At 39.4% G+C, this 13908-nt stretch overlaps 1 protein-coding gene across 2 annotated transcripts in view; it reads left to right on the forward strand.

The window, feature by feature from the left end:
• Window positions 1-13908, forward strand: part of SNX24 (sorting nexin 24) — a 44638-nt gene that overhangs the window by 29701 nt on the left and 1029 nt on the right. For both annotated transcript variants that reach the window (XM_015850060.2, XM_015850059.2), the window contains 3 exons: window positions 10240-10334; window positions 11287-11319; window positions 11724-11788. In XM_015850060.2, the coding sequence (XP_015705546.1) occupies window positions 10240-10334; window positions 11287-11319; window positions 11724-11788 (193 nt within the window). The remainder of the gene's footprint in view (window positions 1-10239; window positions 10335-11286; window positions 11320-11723; window positions 11789-13908) is intronic.

A 13908-nucleotide genomic window follows, 5' to 3' on the forward strand; every position in this document is an offset into this window, starting at 1 on the left:
ACATGAGATGATCACTGATCCCACAGCTACGAGCCAGTCACAAGATTTACTCCACTTGTATATAAAACTCAAGAAAGCCCTAATTGTGGAGCCATAGAATGGCTTGGGTTAAACAGCACCTTAAGGCTCCCTGCTGAGGTCAGGGCTTTAGTGCCATAGTTTGTTACTGACTGGTGGATGTCATAGTCTCTACCATGGGTAGACCAGCAGCTTTTGGGGTGTGGTTGGATCCTGCTTTTGCAGAATTACAGTTTTTAAATGGTTGGATAGAAATCTTATTTCTTATGCTGTTACAACCCACTGGGCATATCTGTTCTAGGAAAATGAAAAGGTCAGTGCTAACCTTCCTGATACGCATTGTGAGAAAATGTCATTCCAGTTAGATATATCAGGCTCGGGCAGTTCATCTTCAATTTACGAGTACGTTTGTTTTAATTATTTCTAGAATATCATCATCAGTGGGGAAATACAGTATCCATAACTGCGATAGTGTGCTGTCACATCACCCCATGTTCTGATGATAACATGGTTCAACAGACATAGTGCTTTGAATGGTTTGTTTCCAGGATTCTTCTTTAATCTTTGCTCTCGAGCTGATGGTCACAGCTGTACCCTGAGTTACTGGTTTTCTGAGCAGCTCCCCATTGCATTGGCTTCTGGAAGTTTGTATTTTTGAGTGTCCTCAAGACACCACAAGGAAGTTAGAAGAGTGGAGCCTCTCCAAGTTTCTCCAGATATCAGGACATCCAGATTTCCCAGCCTGCTAATTTATTGCTAATTTTCAATCAGCTCATACAACCCAGTAAGTTATCCAGCTTTAAACACTGAAATGATGAAGATTACCAGAAATTACCATAGCATACTGGGAATATTTTTAGTTTTGGAAATAAAAGCTGGTGGGTTTTTATGGTTGAATGCAGATATCCAAGAATAGCATTAATCATGTAGAAGTAGAGGGGAGCATTTCAGTCTGGCCTAGCAGCCATGCTTGGCATCTGAAAATGAATGGACACTAACCTAAAGGACAAATAAAAATAACCCAGTTGTTCTAATTTGGGGAAATAATTTTGCCCAGGTATTTCCAAGGGGCAATATATTCACTAAAGGAATTAGGGGGAAGTCCAGCATCAGACCAGGTGGTTGATGCTGACGTAGTGGACAAATGGAGAGGTTGTTCTTGCTAATGTGTGGATGGAGACACGTAAATTATTTTCCCTGTATTGTACTTACCTGGTTTCTCAATCAGCATGTTGTCATTTTAAAATGTATATTGGAGCCATTCAGTTTCTTCCCAGTTTTTCTGGATTGTCAGTTTTGTTTTAAACTTTTTGTTCTCTTGTCTCATTCATGCGATTGAAGCAGCAGTCATACTGTTGTCTTGTAATGATCGAGTGTATTACCAGAGACTAATCTGTCTCCTAAGAGGCACTAAGAAATATGACTTAAAATAACAATTTAAACTTCAGATGTCTACAAGGTTTATTTCTAGGGTAAGCCAAGGCCTTCAGGGACACAGTAACCACTAGGAATGGTGCAACAACCTTTTTTGCAAGTTTTTCTTCCTTGGGAAACCCAGGGACCAAAAATGAATAATAGAAGTAAAGAAAACATCGGTCTAAAAAACATCACGACTGTGTGCTTGATGAACTAATGATTCCCAGTTTCAAACTCACCAGTAAGTTTGATTGGCAAAAATAAATTAGCCCTCCAATTGCTGGTTAAGGAACACGAAGCAATTGCTAAGTGGGAACATAGTTAAAAGCATTTTATTTACGGACAGCAGCTCAGCCTTCTTGCACTGTTTTAACACTGTGTTAATTTTCAACAGAAAAGCTGTGTTACTTCCATTAGGGAGCTCACTTGCAATCTTATTTGTCCTTTGGAGGGAACTCATCCCTCCTTTAATAGTATATTAATTTATTAATAGTTTAATAAAACAGGATATGGAGAATTTTAGCCATATCGGGACCTTATCTGCAGAGCTGAGGGCTGTAATAAATGCAGCCTCCCGCTGACTTTGCTTGTTGGCCATCAGCACAGAGGAGGTAAATAAGCATTCCCTGACCAAGTTGGGGCTGTCTCTTTTCACAGGTAATTGCATTGTTCTCACCTTTATTGAGGAATCCCTTGCTGGCCAGTTTTGGGAGGGATAAGTGTCAAAGAACAGAACCGTAATGAAGTACCTGTGATTGAGCAAAGATTACATTGCTCCGTTAATTCTGTAAAAACTTGTCAGTTTGCCACCCAAATAAATGCCTGGAGTGCGTAAAACATGGAGCAGAGTGACCTCTAGAAGAAAAATCAATGGCAATTCATATTTCATATGTCTATAATTGCTTGTGAGAGCATGGCAGCAGTTTGTTTATAGTGCAGCTTGTTCTACCAGGAATTGTTTCCTGACTTTTTCTTCTTTTCAGTAGCGGTGCCTCTCATGGATCGTGAATTACAGCCAGATGCAGCAATAGAGAACTTTTATTGGTGGCGATTTTTTATTATTACTTTCATAGTCCTGTCTTCTGAATTGCTGCGTTTGAACCGGAGCACTAACCTGTCGTCACAAGTACTTCGTGTTCACAACTGTTTCCTCAGAGGACTCCCGGATGCTGTTTTCTATTTTCCTTTTAGTAGGCAAGGCTTTATCTTCTGTGAAGTTATTCATTTGCTAGCATTTTAGCTGTCAAACTGAACACGCTGTGAGGCCTTCATCTTTAAGCGGTTTCTCAGAGAGACAAGGAATTCTCCGTCTGCTAATTTAGAGACAGGAATTTCAAGGCGCCTCCCCCCGCCCTCTGCTTTGCTTTGTTTTTTCATTTCTCTTTTTTTTAAGATGCTGTTGTAAGATTTGTATCCCCACTGAGGACCAAGATGTCATAGGGATAGAGAAAATGCCGCTCACTTTATGGATTACTGTTAGGTCAACAAAACTTTGGCAGCATTGATTAACTTGACAGTGAGTACAGCAGTACATTTATCACTTATGGCTGTGCTGTAGAAAATCTAATAAGAGGCAAACAATTCCCTTTAGAGCAGTAACAGGTTCACTGTGGCTAACGGTGCATGCACTGGAAATTTCTGACTTTAAATTATACCCTTGCTGCTAGTTGGGTCATTGACTCAAAGCTACTGCACTTTTGCTGCCATGTTCTGTATTATTAATTTGATCAAAATTGCTTTGGCTTCTATAAATGTGATCAAACCGTATATTGGAGTTCATATCAGCTCATACGTGTTTTTGAAGAAGGCAAGTGGAATGAGCTTGCTCAGGAGGGGCAGCTATCTCTTACAGCTTAGGGCAGGGTTCTCACTAGGTTATAAGATGAAAAGACTGAAGTGTTGCTCATGAATTAATCTCTCATCCAGATTTTGATAAGCCCAAACCCGACCGTGTACCTTGATACTAAACAATTATATCCACGGTTGATCAGGAAGACTTTTTTCATACCTGTGATTCTATACTTTATTAATAGCCAGCAGCTGCCTTAAAATTTTCCTGCATGTGTGTTTATAGGTATGTTCATACAGTTATCCTCTTTATTCACAGAATTACGAGAGATGAATAATGGATAAGTGACTCTTTTTACTCCATTTCTGAGTGCTGCTGCATGACCACTAGTTACTGTTTGGTTCTCATACCTTATTTTTGATGGGAAATGTCTTTTTGTGCAGTCTGTTTATGCTTACTTTAATAAATATTTCCTGGAAGCTCATGGGCAGGGCATTGGGAAGTGCCTGTGTTGCAAATATATAGAATATATGCTTCCTTTTGTTGCTGTTGTTGATTGTTCTTTTAAATGAAGGTAAGATATCATTTTCATGGAGCATCCAAAAGCTTTCCTGCTCTTGAGACAAAGGCCTTGTGCCTAAATAATTGCATCCCTGCCCACCAACAAGAAAGAATGAGAACACACAAATCAGAACATACAGCGTGCAGTTTAATTTGTGGCTTTGTTCTTCCTGACGTATTCAACAAAATTACTGCTCAAATGAGAAAGCAATTAATTTTTTTCACATAGGGGATGGAGCTCACTGGAGAAGAGAGCCCTTGTGATTAATAACTGTTATTTCGAGTACTTTGAGTTGGTTTTGGGAACCATTTAAATTGGTGGGTTTGTTCTGCAATATCTGTAAAAATGATGTTGGTTTTTTTTTGGTGGGAGAGAGGTATTCTACTCGAATCAATTGTCAGGAGGCTTAATGTAATAAGGCAGTTTGTGGTCTGACTAAAAGAAACACTGTGCAAAAGAAATTCCCATAGCAGTTTGTTTTTAACAGAAAAACTGAGTTCACCTGAAACATAAATACACTGAAAACCAAGACTTAATAAGGCGGAGCAGTTTCAGTGGGTTTCTGTCCAGCACGAGCCTCGTAATGGCTTTTATTTAACCAGGTATCTGTGCTAATGGTAACATAGCTCAATTAACAGCATAGCAGCAGGCTCTGTGCAGCAAATCATCAGGCAGGATGGCGTAAGTAAGGCAAGACGCTGAAATGGTGATTTCAGTTTCATTCCCCCTTTCTTAATTTGAAGGGCAGAAGTTGTGTTTCTCGCTCAGATCATACATTAGAGGCAACAAGACACGTTTCCACACGTTTTCCAGGGTTCATGCAATAAAGGAGTTACCCTACTGCCTGCCTTACTGAACAGAGACCTGATATTGATTAACTATCACAGTGGCATCAGAACTACTCTTAGGATTCAATTTTTTTGTTGTTTTGCATATTTTATTGATCAAAAGTGGTAAATGAGCATCAAGCGTGCAAGAAGACGATGAATTGTTTACTTGCATAAAATAACCTTTCAATAAGCGAAGATGCATTGCTCACACTTTTGGTGCTGTTCTGCTGCCGAAGCAGATGGCATTCAGCTGCTATTGATTTGCTCCTATAGTTACAGAGCAGCATGTAACAGGGCACGCTCGTTTCACTGAAAGAGAGGTGAGGGATTTTTTGCCAAGGGTGGTGGGCTTGAAAAAGGGAAGGGAGGGAAGGGTTTTTTTTTTTCCTGGCCTTTATTTTTTTTTTTTCCTGTTTGTTTCGTGTTAAGGCTTTTCTAAAGGGAGGTGGGAAGTGAATAATAAAAAGTAGAGAACCTTGTAACTCTATTAGCAGCACTGCGAAAACAAAAAGCAAAGCTTGCATGGTTGCAGAGAAAGGGAGAGTTACTTTGCCTAATCCTAGCACTTCCAATAACATTAATTCATGATGTACTTGCTGCACATTGACTCTGTGAGCAAGCAAGTGCCTGAAATTGCAGTAAACATCCAGGATTTATTATCACAAAATCTACACCTGACTTCTTAGTTTGTGTATTTATATTTTTTCTAATTTATACATAGTTTTCTTATTTGTGTGAAGACCCTCGGCTTCTTTGCAAGAGAAAATCACACTGGGATGTGCTGGGCTGGATTCTGCACACAGCTGATTTCACTGATGAGTGAAGACTTTGGTAATTTGCTGTTGTATCTTTCCAAGAGACGGCAGGATGGCAAAAAGAGCTTTTTCTGACAGCGCGTTTGAAAGTGATTTCAATGCAGTGTTCTGGCACTGAGGGATTCAACAGCAATAACTCTGGCAGATTTTAATGGGATGCAGATATATCATAAAGCACTGTGAACAGAGCAGAGGAATGGCTGTCCTAGGACAAAGCATTGCGCTTAGCTAACAGGCTCCTATCTGGAAGAGTAGCGCTGTTGCCAGCATGGGGAAGTCCTGGGTCTCCCTTAAGATGGCAAGAAGTCTAAGGAATGTTTTTCAAAGAAAGCAAACCTTAGTGTTTCTTCAGAAAACAGATGCTTTAGAATCAATGTGTAGTGCTGTCAGCCAAGCATTTACCGCATTGTTATGAGTTGATTGGATCTTGGCCTCCTGTGGGGCTAGGGAAATGTTTTAAACATAAGAACTATTATGAGCAGATGTTAATTTAATGTGATCTGGAAAAGTTGGGTGTGTTTAAATGGAATTTTTTTTTTTTTTGTGCACAGTGTTTCTAGAGAAAACCAGTTGCTATCACAAATTAAAACAAATACCTTTATGTTGTTGTTATACTCCCATGCTGTCTGTCTGTGCTATTAGAGCTGACTTCTGACTTCTCAGCTACCCTGTCTTCCATTTCTGAGTGTATAAGTGGTAAAAACTTACTTTGTGCTTCATTGCTTTTGTATAAGAAGCCACCTCATTAGCTCCAGAATTTGGATATCAAAGTAAATTGCTCTAGTATTAATCATTCAGCAAAAGATGAAAAAGATTTTTTACCACGCATTTGCTGCTGAAGATGAGTAAATATTGTGCAAAAGCAATGTAGTATTTTCTTTTTAAGATGATTAAAATTTAACGAAAGCTTCTGAATTTTATATCTAAGTATACCAGTTTCCTTACAGTTGCTCTTATAACATTGTAGATCCCAGCAAAGTAGCCTGCAGTCCTTATGCAGCACCACATTTTCTGCTGAGAAGACTATCAACTCTCAAAACTTAAAGAAAGAAAATCAAAACAAACATAAATCTGAATGTATTTGGTGGGTCACCTCTTCTTCACCTCTGCGAAAATGACACAATGAGTTCATTAACCCCCAGAGCAGTGAATTCCCTGTGCTTTCTGCGTTCACTTGTTTGGACTTTGGAGTGGGCACCTGCTGCTTAGTCTAATTAGTTTCAAAGGGAATGTTGAATCGTTACTCAAGAGTTTACTCTGACCCAAAATGTCTGACAAGAAAATATCAGGGAGACAAAACAAGTAATCGTAGGGCTGAAAAGCATTTTTGTTACAGTTCCTTCTGCAAACAGTGTGGATGGGGAATCATCCTCAGGTGATTTCTAGATTTTTTGATGGTGTTTGCATGAAATTGTCAGTTTTGTGGAAAGTGAGATTTGTTTTCACAGTTAATTTCCTGCGTCTTTATCAACCACCTGATTCTCCTCGTTCCCAGCAAAGCCAACAGTATGAGTTAGTGCTGTTGAATATTTTCTTATGAGGCAAAAAGCAGAGAAGAATACTATTTCAAGGCTACTCTACAGACCTTATGGAGACTTTTCAGTATTTCATTGATTCCTTGTTTTTTTTCAGTCCATTAGACGCTATGTTATCTAACCAAAGCCTCATTATCTAACCAGAAAACACCAGGTACTTTGTATGGAGAGCCACTTCAAACATGGTTGGTACCTCCTCTTATTGAGAAGCTGCCCATTGGGGAATGTTTTGGCGGTAATGAAAAGTGGCGATTCCTTAATGTGACAGTGTAGGTGTTGTATTTAGAAACAATCCCTGCTGATAGATGTAGCTCTGCCTTTCTGATAGTGTGCAGCCACGTCCTCACCGAGCTTCTTCATGGTTCTTCATGATGGGTAATACAAAGCGCTATTCTACCTGCTATTTAGAAAGGGGGACGTTTGTTCTTAGAAGTCTCTCTCTACTTGTTTTTTAGTTAATAAGTTCTTTTGGTAACCTTTTTATCATTTCATGGGACCGTGCAAAGCAGTTCAGAAAAAGCAGGTTAATAGAAGAATGTAGACTAAAGTGCTGTAAAAGATGTGGGTTTTGGTCCCAGTGGAGACTGACACTCCAGCCTACTTACTGTAGCTGGAATGTATTGATTTTCTTCTCCCCCTTTTTAGCTGCACGGCTGAATTAGGTATTGTGAAGCATCTTTCTCTGTGAAGAGAGGAAAAACTGTCATGAACTTTTTCACCCTAACAGCAAAGCATTTCAAACTAAACCCGATTGAAGGGAAAAGCCTGTAAGGACTCTTAAAAACCCTAAAACTCCACTCCCCACACTCATTTCTCTCTCTTTAAATGGCTGTTCCAGCAACCTTGAGAAGGAATTATGTATATCCATAAGAAATTATTTTTAAGCCTTTTTTATTAAAAAAAGAAAAAAAATAATAATTACCAAAAAGTCTGTGGAAACTATGCATCCCATGTTACGATCTCCTAAGGTTAGCGAAGTGGTCTTGCTCAGGTTTTCAGCAGGCTGTTCAGTTACTGTTATAATTGGCTGATGAGTAGGTTTGGACCTAACTAGAATGCCAGTGTTCGATTTCATGGCGTCCTCTGTGAAGATATGTCACCACTTACCCTGGCTTTAGTGACAATTTTCTAAAAAGGAAACTCGTGGGAAATCATTATGCTGTTTATATGTCTCCCCTGTTGGAGAGCGTTATCCTGTGATATTTTAGCACTGTTTTCCACTGCATGATGGCATCTAGCTAAGGTTAAGGCAGAACAAATCCCTTTGCAATTTTGTGACTATATTTTACTTGCTGAAGGAGAAAAGATGACCGACAATTAAGTATTTTGGATGTCACTGAAAGAACATGTGCAACCAATCAATGACATCCTTAGGGAACGTGATTTTATGGAACTGATAAGGTAGAAAAATTGGGATTTCTGTGGTGTATGCTACATAATAATAATTACACCCTTTCAGTAACCAAAAAAAAAACCATTTCTGCTGATATAAACATCAAGCTTTCCTGTGTGTGTATGTGTGGCTTTTGTTTGTTGTTGTTGCTTTGGGGTTTTTCTTCTGAAGGATGGAGTAGTTGATTAAAGGATGGCAGTAATGGATAAATACCATTCATAATTTGTTAAGAAAATACTGCATTTATGCTCTTGGTTCAGCTGAGATCAATGAGTTTGATAAATGTATGTTTGGAGTCACTTCTCAGATCTGCCAGAGATTGTTTGTGATGGGTGTTTTAGCTCATCAGGGTCATTTTTTTAGTGAAGAAATGCATGTTCTGTTTTTTTGTCTTTAATTAGTTTGCTTAACATGCCGAGGCCCATATTTGAAATTCATTGCTGTTATCTTTATAGGATTCAGATGTGTTAGAAAACCACATTACTGATAAACTAACTGTGAAGTTTTATTATTGTTAAGTTTCTGGTTGCAGAGCAAGTGAGGTGTAGCCGTGTCTAGAAGTGAATGTCATACATCCACTAGAATGAAGGTGACTTTTGAGCATCCTTACATCACAAGTTACAGACTGTGGTTCAGAGGCTTTACCTGCTCAGCTCTTCCTTACAGACAACCGAGTCTGTAAAATGATATTGAAGTTTCCAGTCAGAAGTCAAAAAACTGTTGTATTGCAGGATGCTAGAAGTACATTGAACCAATCATATAAGCACATGTGCTGGCTCTTTTCTGCACTGAAGCCAGTTAAGCCAGTGTATTATTTACCTGCTTTTTAGCGTAATCCACTTGTCCTTAAAATGATGCCATATTGAATCAATTGGAAAATCCTCTTTTTTTCTTTGTTTTCGTTGTAGTCATAGAGTTCTGGAAATGGCAAAATCCCCTATCAGCAGAGGTGGCATCCAGAATACAGCACCATGTAAAACTGCCTTTGCTTCTCTGCAAGTTCTGCTTCCTGAAGTTTATTGAAGAGCTTATTGGAAAGCAGAGCTATTGATCTGTTTTTCAGTAAGACGCTAAAAGAAAAGCCGTTTCCTTTTTATTTTGTGTGTGTGTGAACTATGCTTGGTCGGGGCAGGTTAGCGGGGTTTGAACTGATGTGATGCATACCATGAAAAAATATATTTATATAGAAGGAAATAGAGTGCAATATTCATCATCCACAGTGAGCAGGAGCAGCAGCAAATAGGTTTGTAACAGCTGCCGAGTGATTTCTTTTTATACTACAGCATATTCTCCTTTTCTTTCCTGCCAATGGCTGCTCTGTGCATCAGCAGGCAACTTTTCTTTGGGACAAAGCTGCCAGGAGGTGCAGATTTGAGGTTCCACACAAGCGTTGGGTGCCCTTAGGCATCTTTAAACAACTTCTTATAGCTGTCCGTTTAAATATAATTCATGAGCTGTTTCTATTTGAGCGCGTTGTGGACATTGTTATGCAATTCACACACCCTCTGAATATGCATCCACCTCCACTCCTCCTCCTGTGCATAACCCGACTGCAGAACAAGATAAATTCTGCAGCAGCAGAGTGCTGATTTTACAGAATGCAAACGAAGTGGCATTTTTAATGCACCATCTTCATGTAGAGGTGAACTGAAAGGCTTAAAACCTGCCAGCCTCTCAGATCTTCCTGCTTCTTCTGTTAAAGTTGATAGGTCTGTTTCAATCTAGAACAGAATTCAAAGTAGAAATAAAGAGGCAAAAAGTAATGATGTGACTAACAGGAATGTTTTGGTAGCTTGATCAGAAAACTGCAATATTTAACATGTAAAAAAAACTCTTAATTTTTTGTTGTCCCTTTTGTGGTTTTTTTTTCATTTATTACAGACAGTCATTTTGGAAAATGAAGAGCTTCCTAAAATATTCCTCGATTTCCTGAACGTTCGACATGTCCCTACCCTGCCAAAAGCAGAAAGCTGTGGGTAAGCTCTCATTTACTGAAAAATAAATGGAGGCCAGAAAGCCCGTATCCACTCAGTGCTGATGCAATTTCATTGACTTAAAATGGCCTTGCTGCCAAATCTTAATGCCGTAAAATAAATGGGCACTAGGTTCACTTAAGTGTGTTTATATATCTTCAAAACATGGTAAAATAAATCCAGCTTCTTTAAAGGCAGAAGCAAAGTTTAAAGTAGTATTCTTGGAAAGTAAAGAAGAGATGAAATAGGCTTTTCTTCAAGTACCTACTTAGGTGAATTTTAGAAGATATTCATAAATACTTCCTGCCTAGAAAGCACTTGTTTGTGTGTATTTTATGGTTATTTGTAATGTTTGGTCAAAGTAGAAATTCATTCTGTCATCACTTCTGTGTTCACCCTCTCTGGGACTGAAAAGGGGTCTTTCACTTCTCCAGTGACCCCAACAGCCCCACTGCCCTCTGCAGGTAAGGGTCTATTGCTGGGGTTGAAGAGAGACTCGTGTTATGATCATGGTGGGCATAGAGGAATTCCAAAAACAGTGTGACTGGAGGTTGTGTATCATCATCTCCATGACATATGGAGCTCCAGAATGGAACTGGAGAGAAAGGGATTGTCCTCTAGTTACTTCTGCATGGGAATAAACCTTCTGCTGGTTTTCTGTAGGAAATCCTTTTGACAGAACCTTAAACCATTCCCTACCTCCCTATGTAGGCGTTCCCATTAAGATAAGGTCTGCATCATAAGCCACGATTTTTCCCTGAGAATAATTGCTTTGCCATTCTAAAAATGAGCAGTTGAATACTGAAATTACTGTTCAATTATGGCATAGCTAATGTTAAAGATCTGTAGAGATGATTCTGATGGTTTGTGAAGGATTTGGGTTTGTTTATTTTTGATTGTGGAGTAATTTTATTAATCTTATTGTAATGGAAGTTTCCTTTCACTTTAATTACAGCTCTTTCGATGAAACAGAGTCTGAAGAATCAAGGTGAGCTCTGTTCTTACTCCTTTTGTGAGGTCAGGTTTGTGAACTACTTGAAACGATGGGCATTTTCTTTGCAGCTGTCAAAATTAGAGTAGTTTAGCACAGTGTTAAGATTTATTTGTTACACGTCACGGCTGGTTTAATCAGTTCTGTTAGCTCCATCTATTGAGCATGCCTTGATGCTTGTATTTAGAAATTCCCTACAAAACCCCATAGAATACCATTCTATGGCTGCTGTGACTGTACCCACCATGGGCAGGCTGTGAATGGAGCCTGCCTGCAGCAACAGCAGCACGTAGGATGCAGGGTGGCTCTAAGCCTGGCAACCTGTCTATTGAAGCTGGTTTGTACATTGCTCTGTTCTCACTGTTCCCCAGTACCGACATCTCTGCTCTTCATCTTTGCAGCAAACTGTCCCACCAGCCTGTGCTTCTGTTCCTGAGGGATCCCTACGTCTTGCCTAAAGCCAACGGTAATGAAACTTGTCATCTGTTAACAGCGCTGTATGACCTGCCCTGCACCGCACCGACCGCATTATTATTAATACAAGCCGAGTCAAACAACGCCGGTCTGAAACCTAATAACCTGCCAATAAGGCAATGGCTCTTGAGTGAGGAACCGTTAACAGCTCAGGATAGTGTGGGTGATTTATAAAAGGGTGGGCTTTTTCTCCTAGTTGTTTCTCAGACAAATCTACTGAGAATTCAAATCAGGAGGATGAGGACATTGCTTCTCTTTCTTCTTGTTGACCCTCGGGGCTGCCCTGCCTGAAGGGTTTGAACTTAGAGGCCCAGTCCTTTATAAGTGCTTTTTCCCTAAACACCAGTCGATCTGCGGTGAACGTGTTTGTATTTCCATGTGGATTATTACTATTTCTTATCATTTATAACCTCTACAGCTCTTGAAAGGGGGGGAAAAAAAGAAAAGGAAAAAAAAAAGAAAAAAAGAATGTATACTTTTAAGCATAATGGATGTGCTCACAGAGCATTTATGTTAGCCTTCATCTCTTAATATGTTCTTCAAAAGAGTGTTTGAAATAGCTTGCTATAAACCTTTTTTCCTTTCATTTTTTTTTTAAGTTCTTTGCATTATTAATTTAGAGAGTATATCTTCTGTTCTCTTGATAAAATTAAATATATGTGGGGATTAAAAAGAGAAAAAACACCATTTTTATACTGTGTTCCACACAGATTTGACATTTTATTGTGAGAACTGTTGCTTTTACTAAACCTTGTGTTAAAACATCAGTTTAGTGAGCCATATTGCCTGTTCCAGTCTTACCGTGCAACACTTGTCTTAACTGCAAACGTGGATTCCTCTAGAAGAGAGTGTAAATTGTGAACGTCATTCACTTGCACACTATTTCTGAGAGATAAAATGGACTTTATGTTGTTATCTTGAAACACAAAGACGGTGCTTAAATGTTTCCAGCCTTGACATAAGGGTTTGCTGCAAGACCTCTGCTCTATGTCCAGAGGTTCTTCTGTGCTGACTCAGCTTATCCGGAAAGAAAACAATTTACACATGAAAACAAACAAAGCACTGCCTTTAAGATTTCTTTCTTGCCAGTTTACACCATGGAGACAATGCAGAATGAGCTTTCTAAAGTGTTGTCTCTGCTCCAACTATGGGTTTTAATGAAGTAATCAGCTGATTTTAGAGTACAGTGCACATTACTTGTCTTATGAATAAAGCACTCAGTTTAGAAGGGAAACATCAGACTGCTCTTATTTTATTGCTTATTCGTCAAGCATCTGGTGAGTCTTGTGGATGCAGCATCTCCCTTCTCTGAGTGTGCTTTAGACTCACAGCCAAATGAAGACTGGTTGGGGTGGAAAGTTTCCTATCACAAATAAGTCTGATCTTTGGGTAGACCCATTGCTGCTGTCCCAGCAATTCTGAGGTCGTAAAATGTAAAATCATTAATTCTTACTCCTGATGGCTGGTAATTTAAGTCAAACTCATCACCAAGAAGGAGGGAGTTGGATGGAGAATGTGTTTGCTTCAGTAACATGATTCCTGCCGTTCCTCCGCATGGGTATTTTATTGCCTTTCATCAGGTAATTCCTTCATGTTAAATGTGACATTACAATTTAAGTGCCAGCATCCCACACGGCTATGCTAAGAACATAGTGTTGTTGTTTTTTTCCTTAATATATGATAGGGTGAGTTGTGTTGATCAGTCAGACTGACGTTTTCCTGCCTCACAAAACCATCTGTTTGGTAAAGGCATCCCCCCAGCTCTCCTCAGCCCGAGCATCTTCTGCTTTAAACCACAGTGGAAAAACAGCTTTGAAGTATTCCCTGTAGCACTCTTGGAATTCCTTCAAGTATATTGAGATTTTGTTAGAAATTGAATTGCCAGTGTAATCCATCTTCCTTGTGAGAAGAGATTCAGATAAAGAGCGGGAGCCCAGCAGCATTAAGTATGAGAACATCCCTTTAAATCAATAAGCTACAAATCTGGCAGCGCATTCATGCAATGCCCAGTGCTGCGCTGAAGTGGCTTTAGTGCTGAAGCAGCACTACCATTAGCACATCCCCAGCGTGGATAAGCAGTTTGGCAATGCAGTAACACAGGTTAAACCAGGC

The sequence above is a fragment of the Coturnix japonica genome, chromosome Z, assembly GCF_001577835.2.
Source record: "Coturnix japonica isolate 7356 chromosome Z, Coturnix japonica 2.1, whole genome shotgun sequence".
Classification (NCBI taxonomy): domain Eukaryota; kingdom Metazoa; phylum Chordata; class Aves; order Galliformes; family Phasianidae; genus Coturnix; species Coturnix japonica.